A 14728-nucleotide genomic window follows, 5' to 3' on the forward strand; every position below is an offset into this window, starting at 1 on the left:
ATTATTCCTCTGCTGGCCATTCCGCACTGCTGGGTCCCGCCTCCAGGCATGCGGGGGTCCTTACCAGGGATGGACGCAGCTCCAGAGGGGCTGCAGGATCCGCCTGGACGTGTCCATGCTCCTCAGGAGGTGAAAAGCTCTGTAGTGCCCAGGCAAGAGCTTGCAGGAGGCCATGCCTGCTCCTTCCCCTTCCCGCTGCCCCAGCTGGCTCTTTGCATTAGCATTCATGGCAGCTTTGTTCATGCTTCGAGGGGAACACATAACCCCATGCTGCTGCTGTGAAATGCAGAGCTCTGAGACATGCGTCTGTGGTAAGACATGGTCTTTTGAAATTGGATACCACTGGGGCTGCAATGTCCCAGTTTCTCTCCGCTAACGTCCCCGGTTTGGTTTTCCCGTCTGCTTTTTTGGCTGCCTGCAAGTTGGCAGCTCTCGCCTGGCGTTTCTCTTCGCTGCCTTGTGTGAGAGTGTGTGTGCTTTTTCCTTCCTTCGTGGGCTCAGCTGTAGATCCTTGTTCTGATTCCATGCAAAATGACCTAGAAAACTAATTCTTTTCAAACCATTGCAAGAAGACAAAAAAAAGGGGAAACACATTGAAATAATCTTCTGGAGAAAAATTTTTCCAGAATTCAAACCCCCAGAAATCTGCTTTAGTGCAACACTTCACATCTCCCTTGCCTTCTTTCCCACACCATTTTCTGGGGTGAGGAGCACGAGGTTTGCAGAAATCCAGTGGCAATGTCATGACAGACAAGTATTTCCTTAATCAAGACAGCCAAGTGACCTCTATTACAGCCTAGGATGTGGGTCAGGCTTTGATACATAGATAAGCTCTGAAAATGTTTCCATTACCAAAAGAAAAACAAGCAGGCACCAGGCTTGGAAACGGCCAGAGCTAATTGCTGTGCTTAGGAAAGGTAAAGCCACCTCTGATGCACCGGGAACAGTGCCTGCTGCTGCCACAGTTATTCTTTTCACGTGTCTCAAATCTCCCCTTAATCTTTTCCCGTTGACTGAGACAATCTCTGTGTTGGCAGATCCTGGCGCTACCAGTGTCCGTGCTCCCAAGGCCCAGCTCAGCTCGCTGAATGCCCAGGCTGGGGGCCGGGCCGGCAGACCTCGGGGAACCCCCTGCCTCCTCCTCGGTGCCATGCTGGGGCACGCAGCCTCGTGTTCTGCTCCCATCCCAGATGGGATCCATTCCCATCCCGGGAACTTGCCCATACAGATCTGTTCCCAACTGGAATGATCTACCTTGGGCAGATTTGGTTAAAATTTGCCTCAGATGTCAAGGTCCTTTCCTCTGCCCTTCGCATTTCTCATCGTAGGCCCACGTACATGCAACTGCCAAGTATTTCCTTCATTTCAAGCTTCCCAAAAAAGTTTGACAGATTTATTCTTTCTCACCCATTCCCGATGTCGCATGGGAAGCGACACCCTGCCTGGGCCAGCCTCAAGGAGTTATTTATGCTCACGTCTGTGCTTTAAGTACTGAGCTGCGGTGGGCATGTAATCTGGCTCTCCTCGGCTTTGTAGTCTCTCAGCCCATTAGTTTCTTTCTTATATCCGTTTGCAAAAGAGCTCTATAAATTCTTTAAATGTCAAGTGGTTACGGCCTATTCCCAGCTGGGCTGACTCATTTGGACGTAACCGAGGTTGCGTTTCCCTTGCAGCTATTGGCTTTTCCTCCATCCTCAGCGCTTTTTTTCTTTTTGGTGAGCTTTTCTCTGCCTTGCTGGACACGGGAGCTGAGCCAGCGGGCACCGCAGGCATATCTTAACCCATACACGAATCACCTCTTCGGTCTCTCAAGTACATGTCCAAGCGTTTTCTTTTTAATCCAAAAGGATTAAAGGTCTCCCGAGGCCCTGGACTCGAGGGATGGGGTGGAGGGATTATCCTCAGTCTTGGCTCGCTCTGTCGCCACCCTCTCGGCTGAGCCCAGGCAGGAGCGACTGAATCCCACGGTGCTTTCGAGGCCGCTGGGAAGCGAGGCAGCAGGAGGTTTGAATCCAGCTCCTAAAAAAACCCCACAGTAGGTCATCACAAAACAACGCTGCCAGAGCCGACGGCAATTGCTGGTCTTGTTGACACCCTCCGCGGAGGGATGGATGGAGTAAGGCTTGGATTAATACCCTGGGCTCTGGCCAAGGTCTTGCCTCACGACAGTCCTCCTGATGTGGTGGCCCAGGAAGCCGCTGTGGCCATGTTTAAATAGATCCATTCCTAGAGAAGGGCATTCGTTAAAGCCCCTGGCTTTAACGCCCTGAGGGCATCACGCACCAGGCACGCTCCTCCCCAATAAAGCTCCGTGTCTCCTCTATCCACAGACATGCCGCCGCTGCTGCCGATGGACCTCAAAGGGGAGCCAGGACCGCCAGGGAAGCCCGGCCCGCGCGGACCCCCCGGACCCCCCGGCTACCCAGGAAAGCCGGGCACGGGGAAGCCGGGAATGCACGGCCAGCCTGGGCCCGCTGGGCCCCCCGGCTTCTCAGGCATTGGGAAACCCGGCATCCCAGGACTCCCCGGAAAGGCGGGTATGAAAGGGATGCCCGGAGCCAAGGGCGAGCCCGGCATGCGAGGGGAGCAAGGGCCGAGAGGACTGCCCGGCCCCCCGGGGCTGCCGGGGCCAGCCGGCATCTCGGTCAACGGGAAGCCGGGCCCCCAGGGCGGCCCCGGCTTGCCCGGTTTTCGGGGCGAGCCTGGCCCAAAAGGAGAGCCGGGTCCCCGTGGAGAGCGAGGGATGAAGGGTGAAAACGGCGTGGGGAAGCCAGGGTTACCGGGGCCCCGGGGGAACGGGGGTCCTCCCGGCCCCGCGGGGCCCCCAGGGCCCGTCGGCGTTGGAAAACCCGGCCTCGACGGCCTGCCGGGCGCACCGGGGGAGAAGGGCGACATGGGCCCTCCTGGCGGGCCTGGCGTCAACGGGGAGCCCGGCCCCATGGGGCCCCGGGGCCCCCCTGGCATCGACGGGATCGGTGTCCCAGGCGCCGCGGGGGTCCCGGGGATACAGGGCCCCATGGGACCGAAGGGAGAGCCCGGGATCCGCGGCCTCCCCGGTTTGCCGGGCCCCACGGGCTACGGGAAGCCGGGCTTGCCCGGCCTAAAAGGAGACCGCGGGCAGCCCGGGGTGCCGGGAGCCATCGGCGATAAGGGGGAACCCGGCGTTGACGGGGAGCCGGGGGAGCCGGGTCCTGCCGGCATCATCGGGCCGCCGGGCCCGCCGGGGTCCATGGGGCTGCCGGGCAAGCACGGGCTGCCCGGCTCCAAAGGGGACGTGGGGCCAAGCGGGCCCCCGGGAATGCCGGGGATGCGCGGCGACCAGGGACCGAACGGCTTCGCAGGGAAGCCCGGGGTGCCGGGAGAAAGGGGCCTGCCCGGGTCACTGGGACCCCCCGGCCCAACGGGCCCCAAAGGAGAACCAGGGTTCATCGGCCTCCCGGGGGTGCCAGGATTAACGGGCGGCCCCGGCCCGAAAGGCGACGGCGGGATCCCGGGGCAGCCGGGGCTGAGGGGCCCCTCCGGCATCCCGGGCTTGCAAGGACCCGCGGGTCCCATGGGGCCGCAGGGGTTACCGGGGCTGAAAGGGGAGCCCGGGCTCCCCGGGGTTCCCGGTGAGGGGAAGACCGGCGAGCCCGGCATGGCCGGACCCATCGGCCCCCCGGGAATGCCGGGAACGCCAGGGCTGAACGGGCCGCCCGGCCCGCCGGGGCCGCCCGGGCCGCCGGGAGCGCCTGGGGTGTTCGACGAGACGGGCATCGCGGGGCTGCACCTGCCGGACGGAGGCGTGGAGGGGGCCGTGCTGGGGAACGGCAAGCCGGGGAAGCCGCAGTACGGCCGAGGAGAGCTCTCCGCCCGGATCGCACCAGCCTTCACCGCCATCCTCACCTCCCCCTTCCCGGCATCGGGCATGCCGGTCAAGTTTGACAGGACTTTGTATAACGGGCACAACGGCTACAACCCGGTCACCGGGATATTCACCTGCCCCGTATCCGGCATTTACTACTTTGCCTACCACGTGCATGTCAAAGGGACTAACGTTTGGGTGGCACTTTATAAGAACAACGTGCCCGCCACCTACACCTACGATGAGTACAAAAAGGGCTACCTGGACCAGGCCTCAGGCAGCGCCGTGCTTGAACTCAAGGAGAATGACCAAGTCTGGGTACAAATGCCCTCGGACCAGGCCAACGGGTTGTACTCCACGGAATACATCCACTCCTCCTTCTCCGGGTTCCTGCTTTGCCCCACATAACGGCTGTTGGGCACGTTTCCTTTTCACCCACTTTAGCCATAAACTGTCTTTTTTTTTTTGATAAAAAAGTTTTTTAAAATTAATACAAAAAAGAAAAATCACTGGGAAGAACGCGCAAGCCATTGTCGCGGGACCTTGCTTCACGCTGTTTGATCCATGAGTCAAGAGGGTAATCGGAAAGGAGACATCTATCTTTCTTTCTTTTTGGGGGAGGGAGAATAGAGGGAGGGGAGTGAATTCCTCAGCAAAGCGTATTTGGAATAAATTTTACCCTAGTGACTGTACATCAAACACAGGAACACGCTTGGGATGGCAAGGATCTGGCTCTGCAGTAAACTGCTCTGTGATCCAGAGAGGGTCTTCTGGAAGACCAGACCCTTCTGGTCTGTAATCAAGTGCCCTTGTTTCCCATTTTGAGTACTAGTTAAATAAATACAGCTGTTGTAATGGATGGTGTATTTGCTAACCAGCACAGGGGTCCTAGGCACTTAACACAAACCCATACAGCAGCAGAGATCCATGATGGATTGAGAAATTTCCTTCCCAAACCATCAGATGCCCAAGTTCCAGTCTCACTGATGCCTATTTTTTCAGGCTGTGCTTTGAGGCAGTCTCTCTGATTCACTCCGGATTCAGTGTGGTTGGATTTATAATCATAAAAAGTGGAACACTTTGCATAAGCACCTTCTTATATGAAGTAAATATTATTTTTAACCCTCCTTGCCCAGCACCTTTAGGAATAAAAACATCCAGGCATTGGTATCTGGGAGGATGACAGATGACCTATTCCAAAGCCGCTGAGGGAAGCTGGGACCCCTGTGATGAACAACGATCCTCTCTTGTGGGCTAATTCATCTACTGGCAAGTCCAAGGGCTAGTTCTGTCCTGTCTGCTTCTTTGCAGCCCAAAGACTTGCTTGGCCTCGTGAGCATCTTGTTCCTTGACAACACAAGGATGGCACTGCAAGCCCGGCTTACGGTGCTTCTAGCCTGGTTTGATAGAAGGTTTAGTTATGCTTTCTTGAAAGTGCCACTTATGGACAACTCGCTTTTACTGCCTCACTATTTTGGGATGTGTAAACTTTTGCATTGGTATCCCCCCTTTCCCTCGGGACCTTTTAATTAAGAAAAAATAGTGTTCGTTCTAACCTTCCATTCAGTCATTTTACAACGGTGCTATTATCTACTTAACAATGTTATGACAAGTCTAGTGCAATATATACCTGTAAAAGTGCACCATTCCAGGTGCCAATCTGTGACTTAGGTTTAAAAAAAAAAAAAAAAAAAAAAAAATCACATTTGTCTGTTGTTACCACTTTGTCTCACTAATGCTTGAAATGTTACCGACCTGAATATGAGCTACAAGGTTCTGGGAAAGGTATGCGCGGATACTGACCACTTGGCTGCTCTGTCCTTTGCTAAAGGGAGCAACTGAACCCTGTTGCTTTGCAGATTTTCTCATGGTAGAATAGTCATTGCCACCTGCACTTACAGTAAAGCGATTCTTCTCATCCCAGGCAAGTAGCACGCTGCTGAAGTTAATCCACATGCGGTTACACTGCATGTCCCTCCGCAAAGGCACATCCCTGAGAAAACAGCAACAATTTGGTTACCAGCTGAGCAACTATTACCCTTAAATTTTCCTAAAGCCTGTTCTATGGCCAAAGAAAAGAAATGTAGCAAGAATGGGACTTGGGATTGTTCTCCAGGTGGACTGTACAAGGTATTTAAACAAATTTTCTGTTTTGTTTGTTTGTTTGTATTTCTCCTTAAGCCTGTCCCGTGTTTCCGCCTCTTGCCATCCAAGGGCTTCCTTTTAAGAGTGCACCTATCCCTGAAATTAAGAAACTCAAAAAGAAAACTTACCGTTGGAAGCCTAGTGCTTCAGCTACTGCCCCGCTGGGGCTGGCGCTGGCCTGTCGCCCTCCCCAGGATTTTATTCCACATAAAGCTGCAAGTTTCATGTAAAGATGAGACCTTCTCAAGCTGAAAGGCTGTCCCAGTGTCCGATCCCACTGGACGTTTTTAACTCCTGAAGGCGGGGGGGTGCCCGGACCATTCGGGTTTTGATCGTAACAGGTTACTTCCCAGCAGGAACAGGAGCTATACAAAAAAGAGTCCCTAAAATGAAAAGCAGAAGCTCAGATGCTTTCTTTAAGCCCAGGCCTGGTAGGGGAGGGTGCTAGGATGGGGCCTGTGTCTCCTTTATTGAAGCGTCTTTCCTGTGGAGAACAGCAAGGAACTCGAGCTGGTGCCAGCAGCGGGGTCTGGCTCCCACCGTGCGGCACTGCCGGCGGCGCGTGCACACTACCTGCAGCAGGGCCAGGAGCTTCTCGCGCCCCAGCCACGCGCCGGGTTGGAAGCTCCATCCTGTTACTCAGCAAAGTGACTTATTTATACTGTGTCCTAACCTACATTCCATCTCTTTTTGTTCTGTTTTGTTTTATTCAAAACTTCTCGTTCTAGCTGGCAAAAAGCAACGACAAAAATACTCACTATAACCACACCGAGATAGTAACTCGTTCAGTGCTGTAGATATTGTTTTGCAATTTCACTTTCCCTTCATGTGCAGAGCATAAACCATAATCAACCTTCCGCAGCTATATAACCTGTTACACTTACACAGTAATTGCAAGGCAAAGATATTACACGCACATAGAGTTAGGCTAGAAAAAACGATGCACAGGATGAGGGAGGCTGTTCACTAAACCGGACACTGTCAGGAAGAATTTTTTTTCTGGAGTACTGAGTACGTGATATTCGCCAGCAGAAAGAATTATTTTCTGTCGTGTGTGTGAGCGCATGGGATTTTGGTTTCAATCACAATAATAAAAAAGGTTGGGTTGGATGAAGTATGTCTATTTTTAATTATGAAAACTGCATTACGATGTGCATTTTTATATACAAATTCTTACTATTTTTTTTAAATTTGCCTCTAGTATCTTCATTTCTAACCTAGTATATAGAGGTTTTTAGTTTTGTAAATACTTATTACATGCACTGTCTGTCATAGTAAAAGTTGGTTTAAAATGCACTCTTTTTGTGATCAGAAACTGGCCTTCTCTTCAGAACTAAAACTACAGTACTTGATTGTATTGACAAGACATCAATAAAACTTATTGTATAAAAGGTGGGCTCAGCTGTGCCTTTGTCCTGTTATTAATGGGCTTGCTCGGCCTTGCTTGTAAGACCATTCATACAGACCTCTTGCACTGTGTTTCCTTCTCAAATCCAGCTCACTTGTTCCCAGCAGTCCAGCAGATTTGCTTGCTAATTAATATTCTTATGTAAGAAGGTATTGCATGTTTCTTGTGATTAAGGAAAAGATTCCTGTCTCCGGAAGTTCATTTTTAAAAAAGGATGAAATCCAGACCCTTCCTGACTGGCAATTACTAATTTGAGGAATTTAAGTCAGAGTGTTGGGGATTCCCTTTCCCTTCTGTGTTTTTTCCATGATACTTTTTTTTTTTGCTATGTTACACAACCTTGTCTACTGCCAACCTCCACATCCCGAGCCACAAAGGCAGTCAGTGCAGCAGTCCACAGAAGAAATGGTGAATCACCTGTAAGCAAATCACTTTCAGAGGCTAAAAGTACAAAGAATAAAGAGAAGAAGGCATGTTTTCCCATCTCATCTCTTACCTGGAAGAGGAGATGTTACTTGTTACAGGTGAAATGCTTCCAGAGAAGCCTGGTTGCCACGCGGGCAGACTCCTTCAAAAGCTGCTGATGAAGAACAAGCGATTCTCCTGCTGCAAGTCGCGGGGGCACCCAGCACGCTCCCTGGTCTCTGCATGATCATCGCACGCTGGACTCCAGCAGCTGAACTCCTTGCACGCACTGCTCCTCACTGCAAACACAGCCTGCAAAGGAGAAGGGCCTCTCCAGTGAGCCTAATGTGCCTGACCGATGCTTCTGACTCGCCCTGCTGTTAACAAGAACCACTACTCCTGGGCTCTTACGAACTTCAGCTGCCCCTTACTGCTCACCGGCAAGAGCAGCCACCTGAAAGTAGTTTTCACAGCAGATTTCCAGTGCTAAAACTCGCTCCAAATGAAGCACGAGTCTTGGCTACACCAAAGATGTCCTAACCAGTGCCAAACAACTTCCATTCTGCTTTCTACAGAAAGATTTCAAGAACCCATGACAAAGTAGTTTCAGGTTGAGTCTTAAAGTGAAGTATGGGGTAGGCAGAAATAGCCCAGAGGTTTTCATACGACTCCTCTTGTCATTTAGTATGGAAGCACAACTTCATGACTTGAATGAAAAGACGGGAGCAGTGGCTAATTAACAAAGATAGCTAAGTGATTTTATTTCTTTCTGAGGAAGTCAGAGCAAAAGGCTTTAGTACACGTTTAAATTCTGGCCTAAAATGAGCTGTATTTTTTAAACAGGAGTTCTGCTCTTCATGAGTTCCAAACATTTAAAATTATAAAGCTGCTTTAAAAGGAAAATATCTTCTTTTAAATAATTCTGTGAATATGTTCACACCTCTGGCAGAATAATGTGAAAAACCTGACATTTTACATCTGCAGCATAATACATAAATATACAATAGACCGAAATTCCACATATTCTCAGGACAAGAATTCATTTATACAAGGAAAACCCATTAAAGCATCACACAGAAGACTGGCACTTAAAGGAAGCAGACTACAGGAAAAACTGGAAGGACCCATCGCAGCCAGATTTTCCACATGTGCATGCAACCTGACACACAAAACAACCATGTGCCGATACTAACAGGGAGTGAGCTCTGTTTGAGCAGAACGGTCACTTCCCGGTGTCACAAGAAATACTAGAGAAATAATACAGAATTACATTGTCACATTCAAATTTATAAACATTTCCATACGATGACTGCTTGCCTCTTTCTTTTTGTTTCCAAAATTAAAAAGCTTTCAACCCTTTTTAGACATGCCATACCCAAGCTGTTACTCCCTCTTTGACCAGCTCCACCGGGCAAAGGTTTTAAAGGTGAAACTTTGGAACAACACAGCTTTGCTAGAATATTCTTGGCCACCAGTACCAGCTTCAAATGCACAAATTCTTTTAAACTCTGATAAACTGTCCCCCAATTAACCTACCTTTCCCTTTATTTTCAGATCATTCTTACCAAGTACAGAGTTTTAAGGCTGTGAGAAGTAACTCCTGCTTCCTACTGAAGTCATTTTTGTCACTGACTGCAGCAGAACCAGGAATTCAATCCTTGTGTAACACTAGGTTTCACAACTATCTCCGCTCACAGATGTAAAGAGCAACCTCACTTGGAGTTCTGGACATAAACAGGACAGCATTATAAATGCAGGATGCACGGATTAGGAACAAAGGAGTAGCTAGAGTAGCTGCAGCAACGTGAAAGCCAGCTATGTAAGGGAACACAAAATGCAATAGATCAGGACAGTGCCAGGCGGATTGCAGAGCAAAGGACACCAAAGGAGCAGAAATTAGTTACACCCTCTTCCAGCAGTAACAATGAGCCAACTGGGATTCTGTCCACACGCACCAAAGGCGTTTCTCACAATGCCACTAGCAATGCAAAGAAATCCCTTCTCCAATCTCTGGCACTTTTCATTCTGCTTTTAAGGACGCAAACCTCCCTGGGAGGTCTACCCTCCAGCATCCTCGCTCCGCAACACAGGTGGTAACCTGTGCCACCACACAGGACATCCTCCAGGCTCTCCAGGGATGTGCCTCTCTGATGACTCCCATCTACATCCCTTAGCTGGTCAGCTGAGTGTGAGCTGGTGTTTTAAGAGGGGTGTGGAGCCTATCAAAGCCACTGTGGGACAGACCACTAACAACTGAAACAAAGGAGGAGAAGAAAACAGCAAGAAGGTTAGTGGATTCAGACACCCATCTAGTAACTGTAATGACAAAATGGCATAATGGTGGACAAAGCAAGAAGCAGAAATCTTATGAAAAACTAGACGCTCCTGTACACTTCAGAGGAGATGCACCCACTGTCCAAGGCGCCACATGCAGCCACTTCCCAGCTGAAGCACAACCGAAGGGTATGTCCCCTCTCTTCCAAACCAGCTCGTGCTTCCAGCTCTCAACTCACAGCAGCAGGCGTCTTTCTCACGTGGAGGCTCACTGGCATCTGCAGATGGCGTGGATCCACCACCAGATTTCTGACCAGAAAAGCAGAGGTGACCACCCGCTTCGCCTTCCGAAAACAGGCTCCCCTTGGAGCTCAGAGCCGCTGGCAGTACAGTTCATACAAGCTATTTGCCAGCTTCTGTGTCTCTTGAAAAGCTTCACAGCTCTGCTCCCAACTTGGGGGTATCTGTTCCTCCCCATAATAAGCCCCTGCAATGGCTCCTGCCATGGTAGCAATGGTGTCTGTGTCTCCACCCAGAGAGATACAGTAGATGATGGTCCTCTGCAGGTTGCTGTAGTGATCAGGAATATCTGGGTCAGCTTCCATACAGCGCAAGAAGGAGTAAATTGCAGTAGGGACAGACCGCAAAGCAGCAATGCCATTGCCTGTTAACAAAACCAATCATCTTCAGTGCTGCAGAACACTTGTGTCTTCCTTCCCACAGAAGTACCTTTTCCCTTCTAACTGCAACTTCCCATTGCCAGTTACTTTCAATACCAGTGTCACTGATTTTATCATGACAAGGTGCAAAAGTCTGCACCTCAGAAATCTCCCCGCAGTTCCCTGGTACTACTCACATCCTGGAGACCAACTCCCAGCTACACCAGTATAGTTTGGTGATACACATTTACCCGTTCCCATCCAACATGAAGATCTGATAGCCATTAAGACAAGAGATTTTAGAATATTAAGAAATGTTATTCATGATAAGTTTTTCTTAGCAAAACATTTTTTTCCCCACCAATACAGAGATGGAATCACTGGGTCAAGACTTGGAGAATTACTGACTGGTGAGCACAGGCAGCTTTTCCAGGCAGCAGAGGCCAAAGTGGCAATCGAGGGGAGGACACATCAAGCAGGCTTGCTGAGTTAGTCCTGCTTCCAGCTCTTTCCTAATACTTGTAGTAAGAAAGGTACTTACCTAATTCAAACAATACATCCGCTTTGGGAACACTGCTGAGCTCCAAAAATTCCTTTATTTTCTTTAGACGCCTTGAAAATGGTAAATCCTCAAATCCCAGTCTGGAAACAAAGAGTACAATGAAGAAGAGAGAATGTAAAGAACCAGAATAAACTGTACAGAGCAGAGTTAGTGCTCCTCACAGCCACTTACGCTCGGGCATCAGTAAGAGACTTATCGTCTGCCTCTACATCTTCCATGTGGCTAATGAGCTGCTCCAGGAAGGTCTCCTTGCTGTGTTCTCCCTGCAGGGCGAGATGCACAGCCAGGGCCTGCAGGATGGCCCCGTTGTAGCCCAGGGAGTTGGCATGGGTTAACTCAGCACTCAGCTTCGCAAACTGCGAATGAAAACACATCGTGAGCAAACCTACCTGAGAGATCACGGTGGGAGCTGCCTGACAGCAGGGGTTCCCAGAGCTGAGGCACCCAAAGGAGCCAAGGACGGTACCTTCTTAACATCCTGGACATCAGAATACACGAGTGAGATGCCTGCCACCCTCATGGCACCGCCATTGCCATAGGAGCCTTTCCCGTTAAACTGGGCTCTTGCTGGTTCAAACACATCATTGCACTTGGGGCTCAGGAGCTTCTTGAAGACATTGACAACAGCCATCCCATAGCCCCTGTTGGGTTCCTTCTTGTACTCCTCAGCAAACCTGGCGTGGGCAAGAGAGCAGCAGTTACGCAGGTGAGAAAAAATACACGGGGTATTTGGTCTGTTACTGAAGTTTGTAAAGAGGTTGTATAAAGCCACCTGATAAAGTGAATTAATAACACATGGGTAATTCAGTGACAGTCAGGGTTCAAATGAGTCAGTTCTGTAGGGAAAGAATCAGATTCCCCAAAAACGGTGTGAAAGGAGGAAAGGGTGTATAAACATCACCTTTCACAACCCACTTGTTTCCCTCTCAACTTTGCCTTGAAATAGGAGCAAACTGGAAACATTTCCGTGGGTCATAACCACAAATAAAGTCTTTTGTTCAAGTTCAATGGAAGAGTTTTCTAAACAAATAAATGCTCTCCCTTAAGTGGAACCAAATGCTACCAGGGCTGTGGATTCAAAAGGGAAATAGATCATAAACAAACTGAAGCTGACCTCGCTAATATTCACTAACTAAATTAAGGGAAGTACCAACATAAATAGCAACAAATAAACATAAAAGGAAATGCTTCTGAAATGTCTAAGCATTATCTTCCACAAAGGTGAATATACACACACACGGCTGCAGTACAGCATGTCCCATCCTGCTTCATTTTAAAGCAGGCTCTGAACCCACGCTAAAGCTAACAGTACTGCATGTTCCAGGACAGTGCAAAACACACAATAAATTACACGACTAGCCATCGCTTTTCTGATTTTTTTTCCCCCACAAATTAATGATGACTTTGCCATAGCCCCTGTCCCCTTTCACAGAAAATTACAGTGACTGCTTAACGTTAAGAAAGTTTTGCCTTCGCTAGTAAATGCCAACACCCTAGCCTCCGAAGCTGGCTGCAGTCCTTACCTCTTGGCCATATCCACTTCATCAAACTCTCGCTTGGCTAGCAGGGACTGCACCACCGACCTGCTCATGGCCGTGTCGTCAGTGTACGAAAGCGTTTCTAAAACAGAAGGCCAAAACGTAATGTGACCGTCCAGGGACAAACTCTCCTCCTGTCCCGCTCCACTGTCACCACTTCCCTACTCTCCAAGGCCTAATTATCTGTATGCATTACCAGAAGTTCCCCAGCACTGTGAGCTTGTCACTAGCCACAATCATCAGAGTAAGACACAGAGCAAGAGAGATGCATCCACAGCAAGAATGAGACAGAATGCATTTCAAGATTAATAAGAGCCAAGAGAAAGTGTTTGATATCCAGAGGTGCACATGGACAAGTGAGACAAGTCTCTTTCTCAAGGAGTCTACAGTGTACGCTGACAAGCAGAGAAGAGAAAACGCAGTTTCGTTTCTGGACAAGGCTGCAACAGAATCAAGTGCCTTTAAGATCCTACTGGAAGGGTTTACAGGGCTTGCTGCACAGCTCAGAACCCCAACGCAAATCCGTCATCGTTTGCTAAGAGTTAAATAACTGTTCTTGTGCTTCTCTTACTCTACTCCTTCTGTTTTTGGTACACCTGTCCCTTGCTGACACCCCCGCACTGCGATACCCCGGTTCCCAGCACGCTCCACACCCCCAGCTTCACTCGAAGCAAACCACAGGTTCCTCCACACCAGCCATGTGCACAAGGAACCAGGAACTGCCCTGGGGGGGGGCCAGAACCCGGACACTGCTTCAGCAAAGTCATCCTCACCCCGCGGGGGGGGGTGTGTGTGAGGGAAGCCAAACCCCACAGCGCAGAGGCACACGCCAGAGCGGGGGGCAGCCGTGGGTGTCCCAGGGGAGGTGCCCCTCGCTGAGGTGAGGGGCAAGGACTGGAGGCACCCACGTTTCGGAGGGGCGGCGGGCCTGGGGGTGCGGTGGAGGCGGGGGGCGAAGACAGGCACCCCAAAGCCCGATCCCGGGGGTGCTGTGGGCCGGGCCCGATTCTGTGGGTCCGGGGAAGGGGATGTGCTCCGGGGCCGACCCCCATCCCTCTCCCGGTGTTTCCGCCCACCTCTGCGGGCGCTGCCGGCCTGCTCCCCCTCCTCGGGCGGCCCGGACGTCGGTTCCAGGCCTCGGAGGAAACGTAGTAGGTCGGACAGCTTCACGACGCTCCTGCCTTCGAAAACGGCGCCCAAACAATCACCCAACAACGCCCCGGCCAAACAGCCCCGGAACCGGCCGGGTCCCGGCCGAGGCCGCGCAGCCGCCGCCCGCCCCGGCCCTGAACCCGAACCCGCCGCCGCCGCCATCTTCGCCGCCGCCGCCGCTCTCCTCCGGGCCGCCAGGGGGCGGTGTCCGCGGCTTTGCCGCGGACACCGCCCCCTGGCGGCCCGGAGGAGAGCGGCGGCGGCGCAGGGCGGGAAAAAGGCGCTGGGAGGCCGCGGCCTTATTTCCCTCCTTCCCGGAAGGGAAACTGTGGATTTTTTTTTCCCCTCAATTTCTTATTTAATCCGAGAGCCAGGAGCCGGGGCGGTTACCGAACATCATCCCCCAACCTCGGGGAAGAAGAGCAGGCCAAGTTCTGGTCTCGTCGCACGTGCAACAATCCGGCTTGGGAGGAGATCTACCCCCCCAGGGAGAACGTGCAGTACTGGGAGCGTGCCCGGAATAAAAACAATAACCTGACGGCAGAACGCAAGCGCCGCAATTTAATTTTAACAAGTCCCGTCGCCACAAAGAGCCAGAAGGGACTCCAGCTCTCGCTTTTGTAGCTGCCTTAGCTCCGCGCCGCCAGCAGGCAAGGGGAAATCCCAACCCAAACTTTACTTTAATCATTAAAGCGAGCAGATTTGAGTATTACCCCCCCCCCTCCAGAGCAGATCTGGCCT

The 14728-nt window shown here is 51.1% G+C and overlaps 2 protein-coding genes across 2 annotated transcripts in view; one reads left to right on the forward strand and one right to left on the reverse strand.

The window, feature by feature from the left end:
• Window positions 1–7380, forward strand: part of COL8A2 (collagen type VIII alpha 2 chain) — a 34931-nt gene extending 27551 nt beyond the window's left edge. Inside the window, exon 3 of the mRNA XM_052810960.1 lies at window positions 2331–7380. Coding sequence (XP_052666920.1) covers window positions 2331–4252 — 1922 coding nt within the window. The 3' untranslated portion in view covers window positions 4253–7380. The remainder of the gene's footprint in view (window positions 1–2330) is intronic.
• A 1155-nt stretch (window positions 7381–8535) lies between these two features.
• ADPRS (ADP-ribosylserine hydrolase) lies at window positions 8536–14169 on the reverse strand. Its single transcript, XM_052810961.1, has 6 exons — window positions 13912–14169; window positions 12821–12917; window positions 11764–11971; window positions 11469–11653; window positions 11277–11377; window positions 8536–10740 (listed from the first exon to the last, which is right to left on the reverse strand). Exons 1-6 carry the CDS (start codon window positions 14147–14149, stop codon window positions 10448–10450), a joined length of 1122 nt encoding a protein of 373 aa, XP_052666921.1. The 5' UTR covers window positions 14150–14169; the 3' UTR covers window positions 8536–10447.
• Between the last annotated feature and the right edge of the window lie 559 nt (window positions 14170–14728).

This window comes from Harpia harpyja, chromosome 16, assembly GCF_026419915.1.
Source record: "Harpia harpyja isolate bHarHar1 chromosome 16, bHarHar1 primary haplotype, whole genome shotgun sequence".
NCBI lineage: Eukaryota > Metazoa > Chordata > Aves > Accipitriformes > Accipitridae > Harpia > Harpia harpyja.